The sequence below is a fragment of the Rhinolophus sinicus genome, chromosome 16 (assembly GCF_057876585.1).
Source record: "Rhinolophus sinicus isolate RSI-liver-muscle chromosome 16, RSI-T2T, whole genome shotgun sequence".
Classification (NCBI taxonomy): Eukaryota; Metazoa; Chordata; class Mammalia; order Chiroptera; family Rhinolophidae; genus Rhinolophus; species Rhinolophus sinicus.
In genome coordinates this window covers 89466473-89481893 of record NC_142516.1, presented here as the reverse complement: position 1 = coordinate 89481893, position 15421 = coordinate 89466473, and the positions used below count along the sequence as shown (strand labels likewise).

The 15421-nt window shown below is 36.4% G+C and overlaps 1 protein-coding gene across 1 annotated transcript in view; it reads left to right on the top strand.

Annotated features, from left to right (window-relative positions):
* The window catches only part of RNF17 (ring finger protein 17), a 91507-nt gene that overhangs the window by 62943 nt on the left and 13143 nt on the right, over nt 1–15421 (top strand). Inside the window, exons 24-31 of the mRNA XM_088793001.1 lie at nt 3130–3220; nt 4182–4297; nt 5948–6234; nt 7573–7736; nt 9615–9734; nt 10628–10708; nt 13014–13139; nt 14271–14327. Coding sequence (XP_088649127.1) covers nt 3130–3220; nt 4182–4297; nt 5948–6234; nt 7573–7736; nt 9615–9734; nt 10628–10708; nt 13014–13139; nt 14271–14327 — 1042 coding nt within the window. The remainder of the gene's footprint in view (nt 1–3129; nt 3221–4181; nt 4298–5947; nt 6235–7572; nt 7737–9614; nt 9735–10627; nt 10709–13013; nt 13140–14270; nt 14328–15421) is intronic.

The following is a 15421-nucleotide window of genomic DNA, read 5'->3' as shown; positions in this document are numbered from 1 at the left end:
TATATGTAGTTTACAGTCTGTGCGCCGAATCCAACTAACATGAACTGTAAGTTTTGCCTCCAGAAAGTTTTGTTTTTGTCTCCACTTTTTTTAAAAGAGTTTCAGGTGTACAAAGCAACATAACAGACATTTACACCCCTCAAAAAGTGATAACCCCCCTCCCCTCCCCCAAGCTACTACCCCTCTGACATATAACTGTTAAAATTCCATTGACTATCGTCCTTATGCTATACTCCACCTTCCATGACTATGTATCTATCATCTGTCCACATCTATCTATCTATCTATCTATCTATCTATCTATCTATCTATCTAATTATAGTTGACATAATATTATTCTCCCTCAGCTTCAGGTGTACAGCGCAGTGGTCAGGCATCTACAGTCTATGAAGTGATCCCCCTGATAAGTCCAGTGCCCATCTGGCACCTTACATAATCTTTACAACATTGTTGATTGTATTCCTCCTGCTGTATTTCACATCCCCATGACTGTATTGTATCTACTAATTTGCTCTTTCTAATCCCTTCATCTTCTCCCCCATCCTCTCCCCCTCCCATCTAGCAAGCAACAGTTTTCTTTTTCTATATCTGTGAGTCTGTTTATTTTGTTTGCTCATTTATTCTGATCTTTAGATTCCACATATAAGTGAGATCATGTGGATAGGAAGAATTAATATAGTTAAAATGTCCATATTAAGGCAATACCAAATTCAGTGCAATCTCTATCAAATTACCAATGACATTTTTCAACAGAACTGGAACAAATAATCCTAAAATTTATATGGAACCATAAAAGACCCTGAATAGCCAGGGCAATCTTGAGAAATAAGAACAAAGTGGGAGGTATGCTACCTGACATCAAATCATACTGCAAGGTATAGTAATCAAAACAGCCTGGTATTGGTATAAAAACAGACACATAGATCAATGGAACAGAATAGAGAGCCCAGAAATAAATCCATGCCTATATGATAATTTATAACAACGGAAGCAAGAATTTACATTGGAATAGACAGTCTATTTAATAAATGGTGCTGGGAAAATGAGACCACCTTCTTATGCCATATACAAGAATAAATTCAAAATGGATTAAAGACTTAAATGTAAGACTTGTAACCATAAAACTCCTAGAAAAAAAGGAAGTATATTTGCAGACATTTACCCTTAGTAACATTTTTACTGATACATCTCTTCGGCCAAGGGAAACGAGAAAAACGGAGTACATCAAACTAAAAAGTTTTTTCACAGCAAAGGAAACTATCAGTAAAACAAAAAAGCATCCTACTGTGTGGGAGAAGCTATTTGCCAATGATACATCTGATAAAAGGTTAATATCCAAAATTTATTTTAAAAAAATCATAAAACTCAATACTGAAAAAACAGCCTTATTAAAAAATGGGCAAAGGACATGAAGAGACATTTCTCTAAAGAGGACATACAGATGACCAACAGACATCCAAAAAATGCTCAACATCACCAATCATTGGAGAAGTGCAAATACAGACCATAATGAGATACCACCTCACTCCTGTCATAATGGCTATCATCAATAAGTCAACAAACAACCAGTGTTGGCAAGGATGTGGAGAAAAGGGAACCCTGGTGCACTGAATGTGGGATTTTAGGTTGGTGCAGCCACTATGGAAAACAGTATGGAAGTACCTCAAAAAATTGAAAACGGAACTACCTTATGACCCAGCAATTCTACTCCAGGGTATCCAAAGAAAGCCAAAACATCAATTCGAAAAAATATATGCAGCACTATTCACAATAGCCATGATACGGAAACAACAGAAATGCCCATCGATAGAAGATTGGATAAAGAAACTGGTACATTTATACAATGGAGTATTACTTGGCCGTAAAAAAGAATGAAGTCTTATCATTTGCAACAACATGGATGGACCTTGAGAATATTATGCTAAGTGAAATAAGTCAGACTCCAGAAAGTTTTTAAAATTTTCAACTTTTCTTAAAAACCACTGGTGCCACGTAAATATTTGAATTTCTAGCGTCCATTGACAAAAATCAGAATATGTAGTCATTGAAGTAACAATGTTGCCAAAAATTGGCCTTCCCTCCAGAGGTTCAAGTCATTAACTTAGTAAATAAGTCTTAGCTACTATTTCCCTGTGGAGTACTGGGATGTAAGTTTTACAAGTGGGAAGTAGCTCTATCAATAATGAAAGCCTATGGGAGGATAATTTCCTGGTGCTTGGTGTGCTCAGATTTCTTTCCTGATTTGAAACAATTTCCATCAAGCCAATTGCTTTTATTTGTCTAAAAGATATATACATACACATATATGTGTGTACATTTTTCAGACATGGGCACAAATAGGAATATTACAGATCTGTTCAAAAATAAAGCTAAAAGATGCCAGAGACCCTTTCAACATTATTATAAAAACTTGAATGAATCATTAAAAATGACAGGTTTATCTAGTCTGTTTTGGGGAACAGTGTGCACTTCCAGGACTTTTTTTCTCCAAGTCAAGTTGTTGTCCTTTCAATCTTAGTTGTGGAGGGTTCTGTTCAGCTTCAAGTTGTTGTTCTTTCAGTCTTAGTTGTGGAAGGCGCAGCTCAGCTCCAGGTCCAGTTGCCGTTGCTAGTTGCAGGGGGCACAGCCCACCATCCCTTGCGGGAGTCGAACCAACAACCTTGTGGTTGAGAGGACGCGCTCCAACCAACTGAGCCATTTGGGAGCTCAGCGGCAGCTCAGCTCAAGGTGCCATGTTCAATCTTATTTGCAGGGGGCAGAGCCCACCATCCCTTGCGGGACTCAAGGAGTTGAACTGGCAACCTTGTGGTTGAGAGCCCACTGGCCCATGTGGGAATCGAACCGGCAGCCTTCGGAGTTAGGAGCACGGCGCTCTAACCGCCTGAGCCACCGGGCTGGCCCTATCTAGTCTGTTTTTAATCTTACCCTCAAGTGCCTCAGTAGAGATGAACAAAAGACTGAAAATATGAAAACGGGAGAAAATTGTGAAAGTAATACAAAGTCATGTTTAAATTGATTTCTCACTACATATGCAGTTGGTTCAAATATATATGTATATGGTGGTTATTTTGTATTTCTGTATCCTGTGCTGTTGGTTATAAAACAAGTTGTCATTATTTTTTGTTTTAGACCAACTGGTGGGAGTGACAAGTGGACAGCGACAGCTTGTGACTGTCTTTCGTTGTACCTAACTGGAGCTGTAGCAACTATAATCTTACAGGTGTGTGATGGGGTTATAATAGATATGTACTGATAATTTCATTGATGTTTTCTACAGTTCCATGTATTTTCTTGTTGAGAAAAAAGTGGCAAAGTATTTGGATTTCTCTTTTTTTTGCAACCCTTGTTGGTCTTATTCTAAGTTATAACAGCTGTTTGATAATACATGTCACTATAAATGATCCCATGAATTAAAGCATTTCTAAAGTAATATTTTTGTATTGATAATTTGCATGTTATATTTATGTATGCTAGAGTGCATTTCTGCATATATGCAAACTGGAAAACTATTTGAGCATCTAATGAAATATTAACTATGTCATAAAAAGTGTGTATCAGTGTGGACTTGAGAAGAGGATATATATAGGATATATCTTTTCAGAACATTTAAAAATATTCTTTGCCTCCTTTTTTTTCTAATTTGATAACATCACATTAATGATTAGAATTTTCTTATATAAGTAATTTTTCCATGTTACTTTTTTCTTTGTATGTATACTTTCTCCATTTTTGTAATTCTACATGAAGCAGAATGTTTTGTAGTTCTTTCTTTTGCTTATTTGTAGGGAAAAAATGGCACACCTGGGAAAATTTCAATCTCTAGTCTGCAGAGTTTAGTAGGAGAATAGAGAAACTTGTAACTGATGTGTATCCCCCCACTCCCTGCCCCATTCTGGGATAAACCAAAGTCTTTCAGTTGACTTACCCTCCTCATCCCTCCCCTCCGTCCCCCCACCACACACATTTTACCTTGATAGTGAGACCTTCCTGCTACATTTCACAAGACACTGTCCCCTTTGACTCTCTTCCAGGCTGTTTTCTCCCTGATATGTTCATATATCAAAATTACTTGGCTGGGAATTTTTTTCTGGCTTGGAGAAATGTTGGAGGAAATGCCGGTGAGAAGTGTATAACATTTCATTTTTGTGTCTCATATTTACTGTGTTCTGAAACCACTTCAGGAAAACACCACAGCATGGCCTCTACCTGTGAAAATTTTCTGCAGAGATGAAAAAGGAGAGCGCGTTGATGTCTCTAAATATTTGATTAAAAAGGGTTTGGCTTTGAGAGAAAGGAGGTATGGACTTTTTTTGTTTTCCTCGTCAGTTTAGGCGGAGGCTTCTTATTTGCCTGTGTAAGTCTTCATGTCTGTGTGCCTTCAAACCTGAATTACATCTTGTTTGCTCTTAAAAATGATTTATAGAATAACCCTGAGAAGCCAGCTCAGAGATACATTCCTTCAGGATTGCTAGTTTCTTTATTCAGGCCCATCAGCTCTTGCATATTTAAAGCCTTACTGACTTGTTTGCTTTTCTGCTTTTCCCTTTGCTTTGGCACTGACACACTAAACCACAGGAAAGGGGAATGGTATAGTGGGTACCAGATCTGCAACCTTTGGCCTCATTTGCTTAGACACAAATGTTTAAGCTTTATGTTGGCAATTCTCATAGGTATACACCAACATGTTTATGTGAAACAGAAATGGGTGACAAAAGACATAATTGAACAAGATTTGCATTTAAAGACCCTTCCGGGTCCTACAGAGTTCAAGTACCTTTGGTCCAAGGGGAGAAGCATCAGGACATTGCATCAACCCTAGGTTCCTGGTTCTCTCTCTCCTAGATGTAGAGGTCTATGGACATTGCAGACACATATTCTAGGTAGCCACGTGGTACCACAGGTGACCAGATCTCTTTTATATTACTATAGCTTACCTTATATGGGCCCAGCCCCCAGTCCTGATGAAATGGCCAGAGGAGACATCTGAAGTAAAATGGGTCCTGAGGTGGTTGGCCAGGCCTGGTGGGTGCTGACCTAATGCTGGGCACTGGCCTGTTGCCACATTCTGCATCTTTAGTCCCGAGTCTCTCTTCGGGTTCACTGGCTGTAGACTAGAGCAATTCGTTGATAAAAAATGTTAAAGGGAAAAATGTTACGCAAGTTAATGTTACAACACCTGCCACTGGTGATGCTCTTCCCTGCTTGGACGGCACCAAAACCACCAGCTCGCTCAAGGCTGGGGCCTGTGGGAGCGGTGGGAGTTGAGGCATTATGGACCTACTTCATCCAGTGCTTATTTCCTTTTAAAAGAAAATACAGGAAAGTAGAAGAAACAAAAATCTGCTGTAATTCTGCTAAGATAAGTAATGCTAATTTCCTTCTAGGATATTTTTGGTAGGCATATCCTAGAAGGAAGGGAATTTAATTGGAAGAGAATAACAAAAGGTAAAAGAAATTATGAGTGAATATAGCGTATTACTAGTAACACTTCTTATCTGAATAGTACCATATTTTTTTAGGGGATTCATAATATCATTGTGTTATTTTATGAATGTTGATAACTAGCCACATGTTTGTGTTCTGTCTGTGGACTAAATTCGAATCAACATGAAGGTGTTGTGTTTCCCATAACATCTGGTTGATTGTCTAATACTTGAGGTATTCTTATCAGATTTTAAGAGAAAATAGCATGTAAATATGAGATTGTAATTTAAAGAATTTAAGTGAAATTATATTCCTTTTTTTATCAAGCTCATCATTTAAAAGAATTTTCATTATAACTTAAATTATGCTCATTTTCACATAACAAATTAGACTAATATATCCTCGATTAGAACAAATATATATATTTTTTAATTTTAAATATATTGGAGGGATTGTTTTTGTATTGTTTTCTCCAGAACGTTTTATTTGCTTATTTAGATGTATTCTTTTTTGGATGTTACAGAATTAATAAACTATATAACAGCCATTCGTTATCTGAGAAGTTTCGGGAAATCCCCCTGGAACAAGAAGATTCAGTGGTTACTCAGTGTACTAAAATTAATTTTAGCCCTGACAAAAAAGCTGCTGATATCAGTGAGCACAGGGTGTCTGAATTTAAGGAGAAAGTTCTAGAACCAAGAACCACTGGCTGCTATAAACCACCAATTATTCCTAACATGAAAGAATTTGAGGCAATAGTCAGCTGCGTTGGTGATGATGGAACTGTATTTGTGGTACCTAAATTAGCAGGTAAGATCTTTTACAGTATATAGGGTTAGTCATTATAAGTAGTAGCTTAGCAGCTTACTCTCTAATAAGACAGATATGGAAGGAAATACTTTGGACAAGTATTTAACCTCTTTGGACCTCATTTTCACTAGGTTGTTGTGAAGGTTGAATGAAATAACACACGTGGTGCTTTTCACAATGCCTAGCTCGTAAAAGCCATTTATTGAGACATTGGGCCATAAGCACGGTGGTGGTTCCAGGTTCCACATATCTTGAGATGGTAGTTCTTTTATATTAGAAACTTACACAAGTTTGGAGGCTGTCTAGGAAAAAAGAATACAGAAGTTTATATTAATTTAGAATGAGAAAAGATCATAACAAATGACTAGAGATTTGAAAATATTCAGGTCTTTCCTGAGATCTCTTTAGGCTTATGTACAAATTCTTCCTTTCTACAGCGTGGGTGTGTGCAGAGTGCTCTGTAACTGAGCAGCTCTACACTCACAGGACTTAAGCTCCATTAGTCCACCTATGGGTAAGGGCATGGTGGCTATGAAGATGTTGAAATGTTTCTCTCATTTATTGATCTCCTAAATACTATTTTTTAATTTGAAAAACTGAGTAAATCTGTATAGTTGGCTATTCTGGAACAAGTGAACAGTGTTTGAGAACTCTAGCACTAGTACTTAATCCAGAAGCTTTGCTTGACATGTATAGTCATGGCTAAAACTGACTGCTAGTGCCAGGCAATGAGCTAGATGCTTTACATCTGATCACAATGAGACTGACAGTGTGGGCCCCAGTTTACAGAACGAACTGAGGCAGATGGGGGTAAAGGAACTACCCAAGATCACTCAACTGAAGTGGTAGAACTGTTAAGACACTGACTCCAGAGCTTGTCTTCTGTGGTATCAGTAATGGGACTGTTAGCAGTAATTAGCAATGTTTGAATTTTGGTTTTATATGCCAGCATTATGCTATGTCTAAGCATTAAGTAAGTAACACATAACTTGAGTTCTGTTTTACTTAGGTGTGCTATCAAAATGACCTTATCTCAAAGTGGTAGTTCTCTTATATTAGGCTATCTTGTATGTGCTCAGAGCTTTTAATGATTCCTGCACTCCCAGAAGAATGCTTGCACTTATAACCAGAGATCAGAATAATTATTTACATGCTCTTAGTTGTATATTTTGAAACATAGAAGCTACTGACTGAATTAGATTTTATTAAGGCTCTGTTATATGAGAACTGAATTTTATTTATAATATTATCTAAGTGATGAAATTATTAAAGTTTGGTGATTTCATTTGAAAATGGGAATTTTTCCTAAATGCTTTCTATCTTTAATAACTTTTTCAGAATTTGAGCTAATAAAAATGATGAATGAAATTCAAAGTAATTTAAAATGCCTTGGTCTTTTGGAGCCTTATTTCTGGAAAAAGGGAGAAGCCTGTGCAGTAAGAGGATCAGATACTATGTGGTATAGAGGCAAGGTAATGGAACTCGGCGGCGGCACCATCAGGGTGAGTCTTATATTCCTTGGTGACCGTTGTAGGGCTAACTGCTATTACAGTAAGTGGTCTTCTGAATCTAAATACATGAAAGTTTGATTAAAATGTCTTTTAATAACTTCAGTCCTGTAGGAAGACCAGTCAGATACATTACACATTTATTTGTAATAATAATTTTTGGTTTTATTTTCAAGTATATTTATTAACCTGAATAACCAAAAATTATTTCCAGGTAAAGGTTTGGCCTCTGGTACCTCAATGGTACACCAGCTAATTTACCCTATCAGGGTAACAGCTAATTTACCTCTTCAGAATACTGAGCTAGTACTTGCGTTTTATGCATGATCTTCAGAGAGATCTGCATACTTTGAAAAAAAATGTGCATATAAAAATACACGTTAAAAGACCACCATTTATAATGTATTTACTAAGTAAAGCAATGAAATCATGAGACATTCAGCACTTAAAAATTTTAGTTTTAGGTGGGAAGGAAAGATTAAGGAAATAATCTTTTGTTTCTACTTGTACAGGGGTTTATTGTCTATTTGATGATGCTACCTAACAATAAGAATAGCATTTCTGGTTTTTAAACTTCTTTCACAAATGTGCATTCGTGTTTTTAAAATTTTTTTCTAACTATCATAGATGTAGATAATTATTTCCATTTTACTAATAAGAAAATTGAAATTTAGCATCTGATTGCTAAATTTTTGATCTAAGTTTTGTGCTTTTTCTACTGGACTATGGGCTTTAAATGGTTTTAATAGAAATAAAATGGTTTCAAATTCTGGATGAACATTTAAGCATATGGATACTTACAGATTTATGTGTTTATATGCACATGAGTCCATTTCACATTTGAATTGTTTAGATAACCCCTTTTTAGTATAAAAATGCACTGGAATTCACTTTCATTAAGTTATCATAATTCGTGAACTTGACATACGTGGAATCCAAATAAATAAAATGGTGGTGAACTTTATTTCCTCTCACACAGTCTAATAGCTCTTTTGAAAAATGTATTTAAAAGTATTTTGATATTTTTATCATTGTTTTATTTTTCCTGTGGTCATTTGACATTTCAAGTATACACAATAAATTTTTCATTGCTTAATCTGATACTTTCAAAGTTTATCCTATGGTCCACAAAGAAATAAACATTACATGAAACTGTACTCATCCTATCTACATGTGATATACTCATGTTTTTTATTTAATTCTATTTAATTTTTAAAAATTTCAGTTGCAGTTGACATATGATATTTATTAGTTTCAGGTGTACAACATAGTTACGAGACTTTTATAAACTTTTTTTTCCTTTAAATACTTATGAAGTGATCACCCTGAAAGATCTATCTAGTACCCACCTAACACCATACATAGTTATTATAATATTGACTGTATTCCCTGTGCTGTACTTTACATCTCCATGATCTATTTCATTTTTTAAAATGCTGAATGCCAAAACAATCCAAGAAGGAAGTATTGCACATAGTTTGCCAAAGTGTGAAACTGTTTGAGAAATACTGAAAATTTGAGAAATGCTTCTTTACCAAATGTAAATCAGTGCTTCTAAAATACTTGGAAAAAAAATTTAAAAATCATCTTAAAAAATGGATTATTCGCAGGGAATTTGTAAATCTAATAATTTTCAGTTTATTTAAAAGAAACAAAACTGGTTTATATGTAAGAAAACCTTTTGACAATGAGGTTTGATATACTCTGGGATGAGGGAATACAGTGTTGCTTTTTTCTGGAGATTTTTCAAATCCAGATTTAGATATCTTCACAAGGTGTCTTTTTTTCTTTTTTTTAAGATCTGGGAGTCCCTTCTGTTCCCTAGTTTTTAATAGTAAATTTTAACTAAAAATTGTTTTTGTCCTGTTTCAGGTGCAATATTTAGATCATGGATTCACCGAGAAGATTCCACAGTGTCATCTTTACCCTATTTTGCTATATCCTGATACACCTCAGTTTTGTATTCCCTGTGAGCTCTATAATACCGTACCTGTGAGTAAACAGTAATTTGTAAGATGATTAATTTTAAATATTGTTTTTTCGTTAATAATTTTCTAGAAATTAGAATATAAAATGAAATCCCTTTTAGTTGCAACAAAAATAATAAAATACTTAGAAATAAGTTTAATATGACTGCTAAATTAAACTACAGAATTATACTGAAGGATATAAAAACATCTGAATAAATGAAGAGACATAACATCTTCACAGAGGGGAAGGCATAAGATTGTAAAAATTAATTTATTCCTTTATCACATAAAATCCTCACAGTTGAAGCTGGAAATCAAATAAAGGAGTGGAATATTAATTATTTGTTGCTGCATAACAAATAAGCTAAAAACTGAATTAACAGTCAACTTTTTAAAAATCTCATACAGTTTGTGTCGCTCAGGGATTAGGAGCAGTTTAGCTGGATGGTTCGGGCTCAGGGCTCCTCGTGATGGTGCAGTCATGACAGGCTAAGGCTCCTCGTTGGCTTTTGGCAGGAGGCCCCAGTTCTTGCCGTGTGAACCTCGTAACACGTGAAACAACCATCACTGCTGCTCAATAAGTACATATTATAGGCATTTTATAATACACAGTGTACAAGCACTGCAGTGGCATGTTGGCCTTGCTAAAAAACTGTTAGGATGCTTTGTTTTTCATGTAGGTTTATATTTTTAAAGCTTAAAATGCTTTAAGAGAGTGCGATGGGGGGGAAGCTCAGAAATGATTAGTATCTTAAGATCATTTTTATCATACACCCATGATATTCTCTGAAATGTACTGGTATATTTTGTACTGCTCTCTAATGTTATCTGTTTTATGACTACTTTGTCCTCATTTGCTTCCTGCTCTTATTTGGTGAATGTGTGAAAAAATCTGAGTTTATTAATCCCAAATAGGTTGGGAATGTCTGGCAAGCAGATGCCGTAGAACTCCTTCAGGAGCTGCTTTCGAAGAGAGACGTGGAAATTCACGTTATGGTATTGTACTTAAAACATATGTCATTGATTTAAGTTATTTGCCATAAAGTGTTACAGCTAACACAATTTGGAGGATATTTTTTATGATGAGCAGTGTTCCTGTGTGAATGTAAATTACTCATTGATATAAAAAAGAAGTTACCACTTGGTTTCCTAGGTTCATTTTAAGTAAACCTGATTTTGAGCAAGTTCCCGAGAACTTGCATAAGCATTAAAGTCCATAAATTGCAAGATTCTTTATTAACCGCTTATTTTGATAACGGAGCAGTATCAAGGAAAGAGAGGTGTTTAAAAGTACAGGTAGTAGCTTTCAGGACGTTAAGTGCAGGTTAGCCTGTCCTTGGAGACCTTCTCTAGTCAGTGGAACATGTGGACACTGGTCGTAAACCTGAGAGCTCGGCACTGCAAGGCCACCTGCTGGGAGCCAGGTGGCTGGGACAATGAGTCAGTGCGGTGGGAACTTAGAGATGGGGAGAACTGAGGGAGCCTTGAAAAGACAGAAAAGTTCTCCCGACCAGGAGACACAGAGGTGGAAATGGGCATGGCACGTGTTTAGGAAATAGTACAACTGTTTGGCTAGAACTTGAGAGGTTTTGTGAGAAGAAGTGGTGAATAGGATTTAGAGAAGTAGAGGTCATTCGGTGGGGCCCCACTGGAGGTTTCTGAGCAGTGAGGTAAGAAGATCAAGCTGCAGCTGTGCTTTGAGTAGAAAGACACAAAAACTGTAAGGAAAGGATTTCTATATGAAAGGTGTGATGGTAGGGTGACAAAGACTTAAAAAGAGCCAGAGATGCACTTAAATAAGAAAGTAGAGAAGCTTTAATGTTGCTGGTGTAAGTACCCAGAGTTCCCTTTCGTTACTCACACCCCTGTAGGAGGTCACAGGTAAGGTAGACATTAAAATGCTTTAGTTAATCAAGGTAGCTTTCTTTGCTGCTTAGCTTATCACAGGAGAACAATTTGTAGTACAGATAGGTTCTTTGACTTGAAGCGAAACGATGTGTAACAAAACCAAGCAAGAGTTAATTAAGTTCCTAGGCATCTTATTGAGGTTATAACTAAAGGAGGACCTGTTGTACCAGAGGCTGCTCAGTGTCTCAGAAATAAGAACCTGTGTGGCTTGCAGCCCTTACTGCTGAGCCGGACCTTCCCCAGATCTGCTCGTGTGACCTCATGTACTGATAACAGATACTGAGCAAGTGTTCGTACCTGCTGGGCTGCCCTAGGCCTGGAGGTACAGCAGTGAACTGAATACTCAAAAATTCCTGCCATTGTGGAGCTTCCATTTTAGTGGTGGGAAACAAAATTAACAACATAAAATATAAGGTATATTAGATAGTGGTAAGTGCTAGGCAGAAAAATAAAGTAGGAAGAATGATAGGGAGAGGTGGGGCAGGCGAGGAGGTAACATTTTAAATGCAATGTCAGAGAAGACATCACTGCAAAGGTGAGTTAGGTCAAGACTTTAAAATGATCACAGGACAAACCATGCAGATACCAAGAGAGCAGTGCAGAAGGCTGAGGCAGGAGCGTGCCCGGAGCAGTCAAGGAACAGCCAGGAGCAAGACAGAGTTGGACCTGGGAGGGGACCTGTGAGAGCTGCTGCTGTCAGCTGTCCTGGGGGGCCATTTGAGCATGTGAGCAAAAGAGTGACATGATCTGACCTTCTGTTCTAGTATTTTCACTCTGCACTGACAAAAACTGGATAGTAGAAAAAGGTAGAAACAGGGAGGTCTGCTGGAACACAGTTACAATAACTCAGTAGAGACCAGAGTTTGGGCGAAGGGGATACAAGAGAAGCTGATGAGAAACGACCAGCTGGCCAGTGTGTACGCCCAGTACCGAATCATGGGCAGAGACTAGGGCCAAACCGTGTCCTGACTCCTTCTGGGCCGTCATCATTAATCTCTTCTGATTCCTGCCATTTTTGACATTTCAACTAAACTTCATTGTTTTACCCCTAAACATACCTGTTCTTTCTACTTCTAAATAGATACATTATTAGTATCATCTAAAGGTGAGGTATAGTAAATTATGTGCAGCAAGTTATTTTCTAATAAGTAAATAAGTATAAGACTCTATCTTATTGACATGTAAATATATTTTACATAAACCAAAGTAACAGTATTAGTGCCTCATAACCTGCCAAAATATCAGGAAGAAAATATTATGAAAGAGTCATTGATGAAACTGGTAATACTATTATTTTCAGAAAATCTGTTTTCATTTTTGCGGACTACAAAATTTTAATCTTCAAACAGACTTTATTTTTATACTAATAATCTCCTTTATTGAACTTAAATAGAAATTACCTGAAAATCCATGGGGGAAATTATCTGTTCATCTCTATTTTGATGGAATGTCACTTTCCTATTTTATGGCACACCATAAATACTGTACTTTTGAACATTCTGAGGAGATATTGAAAGAAGTAAGTGAACTCTTTTTCTATAAAAATCTAAATTACAGAAAAATGCTGCTTAAAATGTCCTATTTTGTCTTACATCTCAAGTCTTCAGTATGCTTCTACATGTCTGATATGTTAAGAGTCTAAAGAAATTGTAAATTCTGTATTGAAAAGCAATACTTATATGTGTTCTAAAAAGACTTTAATTGCATTAAGATTCAGTTGTTTCTGTACCTTCAGACCTAATGAGAAGCCCTTGTTATCCAGTGTTGTTTGAATATAGAGATGTAAGGAATAAAATCTTAACAGAATTCACTGCCAGAAAAGGACTCTCTCCCCAGATAAAATGTGTTTTGCTTTTATTTGATATTACAACGTTTCCCTTATTTTGCCTTCTTACAAGAAACTCAACGCCAGTTTTTAAGCTTAACTTCAATAAATAGCCCAGTCCAGTTGCCTGATGCTTCTGGTTTTAATATTTAAAAAAAGATAATTACCCTTTTATATATATGGTTTTACATTGCAAGCTGCCATAAGTACGTTCTAGAAAGAGGGTATGCATCGTAAATAATAACATTTTATATGGCGAGATATTTGCATTACTTACAGTTCACTTGTTATGTTTTTGAATATTCATTTTAGTGATAGTCCAAAACCAAACATTGGGTGTTCAGTTTAATATAGAAAGCTACTTTCTTATCTCAGATAGAAACTCATATTACTTTGTACATGTCATCCTCACTGCCAGCTTTTTCTTTTAAGGAGACGGGTGTGTGTGCATGCATTTGTACCCGTGTGCTTGTGTAAAAGGTGTTCTGTCTATTAAACAGGTTTTATAAAGATTACTAGTCTCTCTTCCAGTTGTGCTTCTCAGTGTTAACATTTAAAAGGGGAGGTGAGAGCTCCCACTCTCTTCTATTAAACTAATTACAATTGACGTATGTTTAACATAATTTTTAGGATTTTTACTGTCGCAGTATTAAGATATTAAGATTACTCCGGACATTAGATTTTCCCATAGTTAACCTGAAATAACTAAGTGAATGCCAATAAGGATACACACCCAGTTTTTGTGGAGATGAAGTATGAAAGTACCTTAAGACAATATCAATATAGTTAACAATGGTTTTGTTCATTGAGAATACTGTATTTCAGAAACCAACAGAATACAGTAACAAGTATGAGGAGGAAAGGTGGGAAATAAGGTTTGAGGTAAGTTTCAATTCAAGTATTTTGGAAACTTTTGGACACTTCATCAGTGCAAAAGATCTGATACAAAATCCTGAAGGAAGCGTTTTCTTTTATAACAGCTTTATTGAGATATAATTTACATACCATAAAATTTAACTTTTAAAGAATACAATTCAGTGTTTGTCAGTATATTCACACTGTTGTGCAATCATCATGACTAATTCCACATTGCATCAGCCCACAAGAAACCTCCTACCAACAGCACTCACTTCCACTTCTCCCTGCCCCAGTTTCCTAGAGACCACTAACCTCCTATGTCTGTGGACTTGTCCGTTCAGGACATTTCATGTAAGTGGACTCATACAATACACCACCTTTTGTAAATGGCCTCTTTTACTCAGCATAATGTTTTGAATGTTCATTCACAATGTAGTATGTGTCCTTTCTATTGATATTTCAGTGTATGAATAGACCACATTTTGTTTGTCTGTTCAGCTGTTGATGGACACTTGGGTTATTTCTACCTTTTTGCGGTTGTGAGTAAAGCTACTGTGAACGTTCATGTTCACTTTTTTTAGTAGACATCTGTTTTCACTTCTGCTGGGTATGGACATAGGAGTAGAATTACTGAGTCATATGTTGACTCTGTTACCATAGTAAGGAAGACTGTTTTTCAAAGGGGCCTCGCCATTTTACTTCTGTACTAGCATTGTATAAGGATTCCATTTTTTCCATATCCATACCAACACTTGTTACCTGACTTTTTTCCTAGCCATCCTAGGTTAGGTGTAAAGTGTGGTATCTCATTGTAGTTTTGATTCGCATTTACCTGGTGACTGATGATCGTGAGTGTCTTTTTAGTTTCAGTGACTATTACAAAACAATCTAATAGTTAGACATTTACACCCCTCACAAAGTGATAACCCCCTTTCCCCCAATCTGCTACCCCTCTGACATCACATATATCTATTACAATTCCATTGACTTTCCCTATGCTGTACTCCACATCCTGTGACCATATATATATTAAATTATAGTTGACATTCATTGTTATTCAGCTTTAGCCTCAGGTGTACAGTGCAGTGGTCAGGCATCTACACCATCCATGAAGTGGT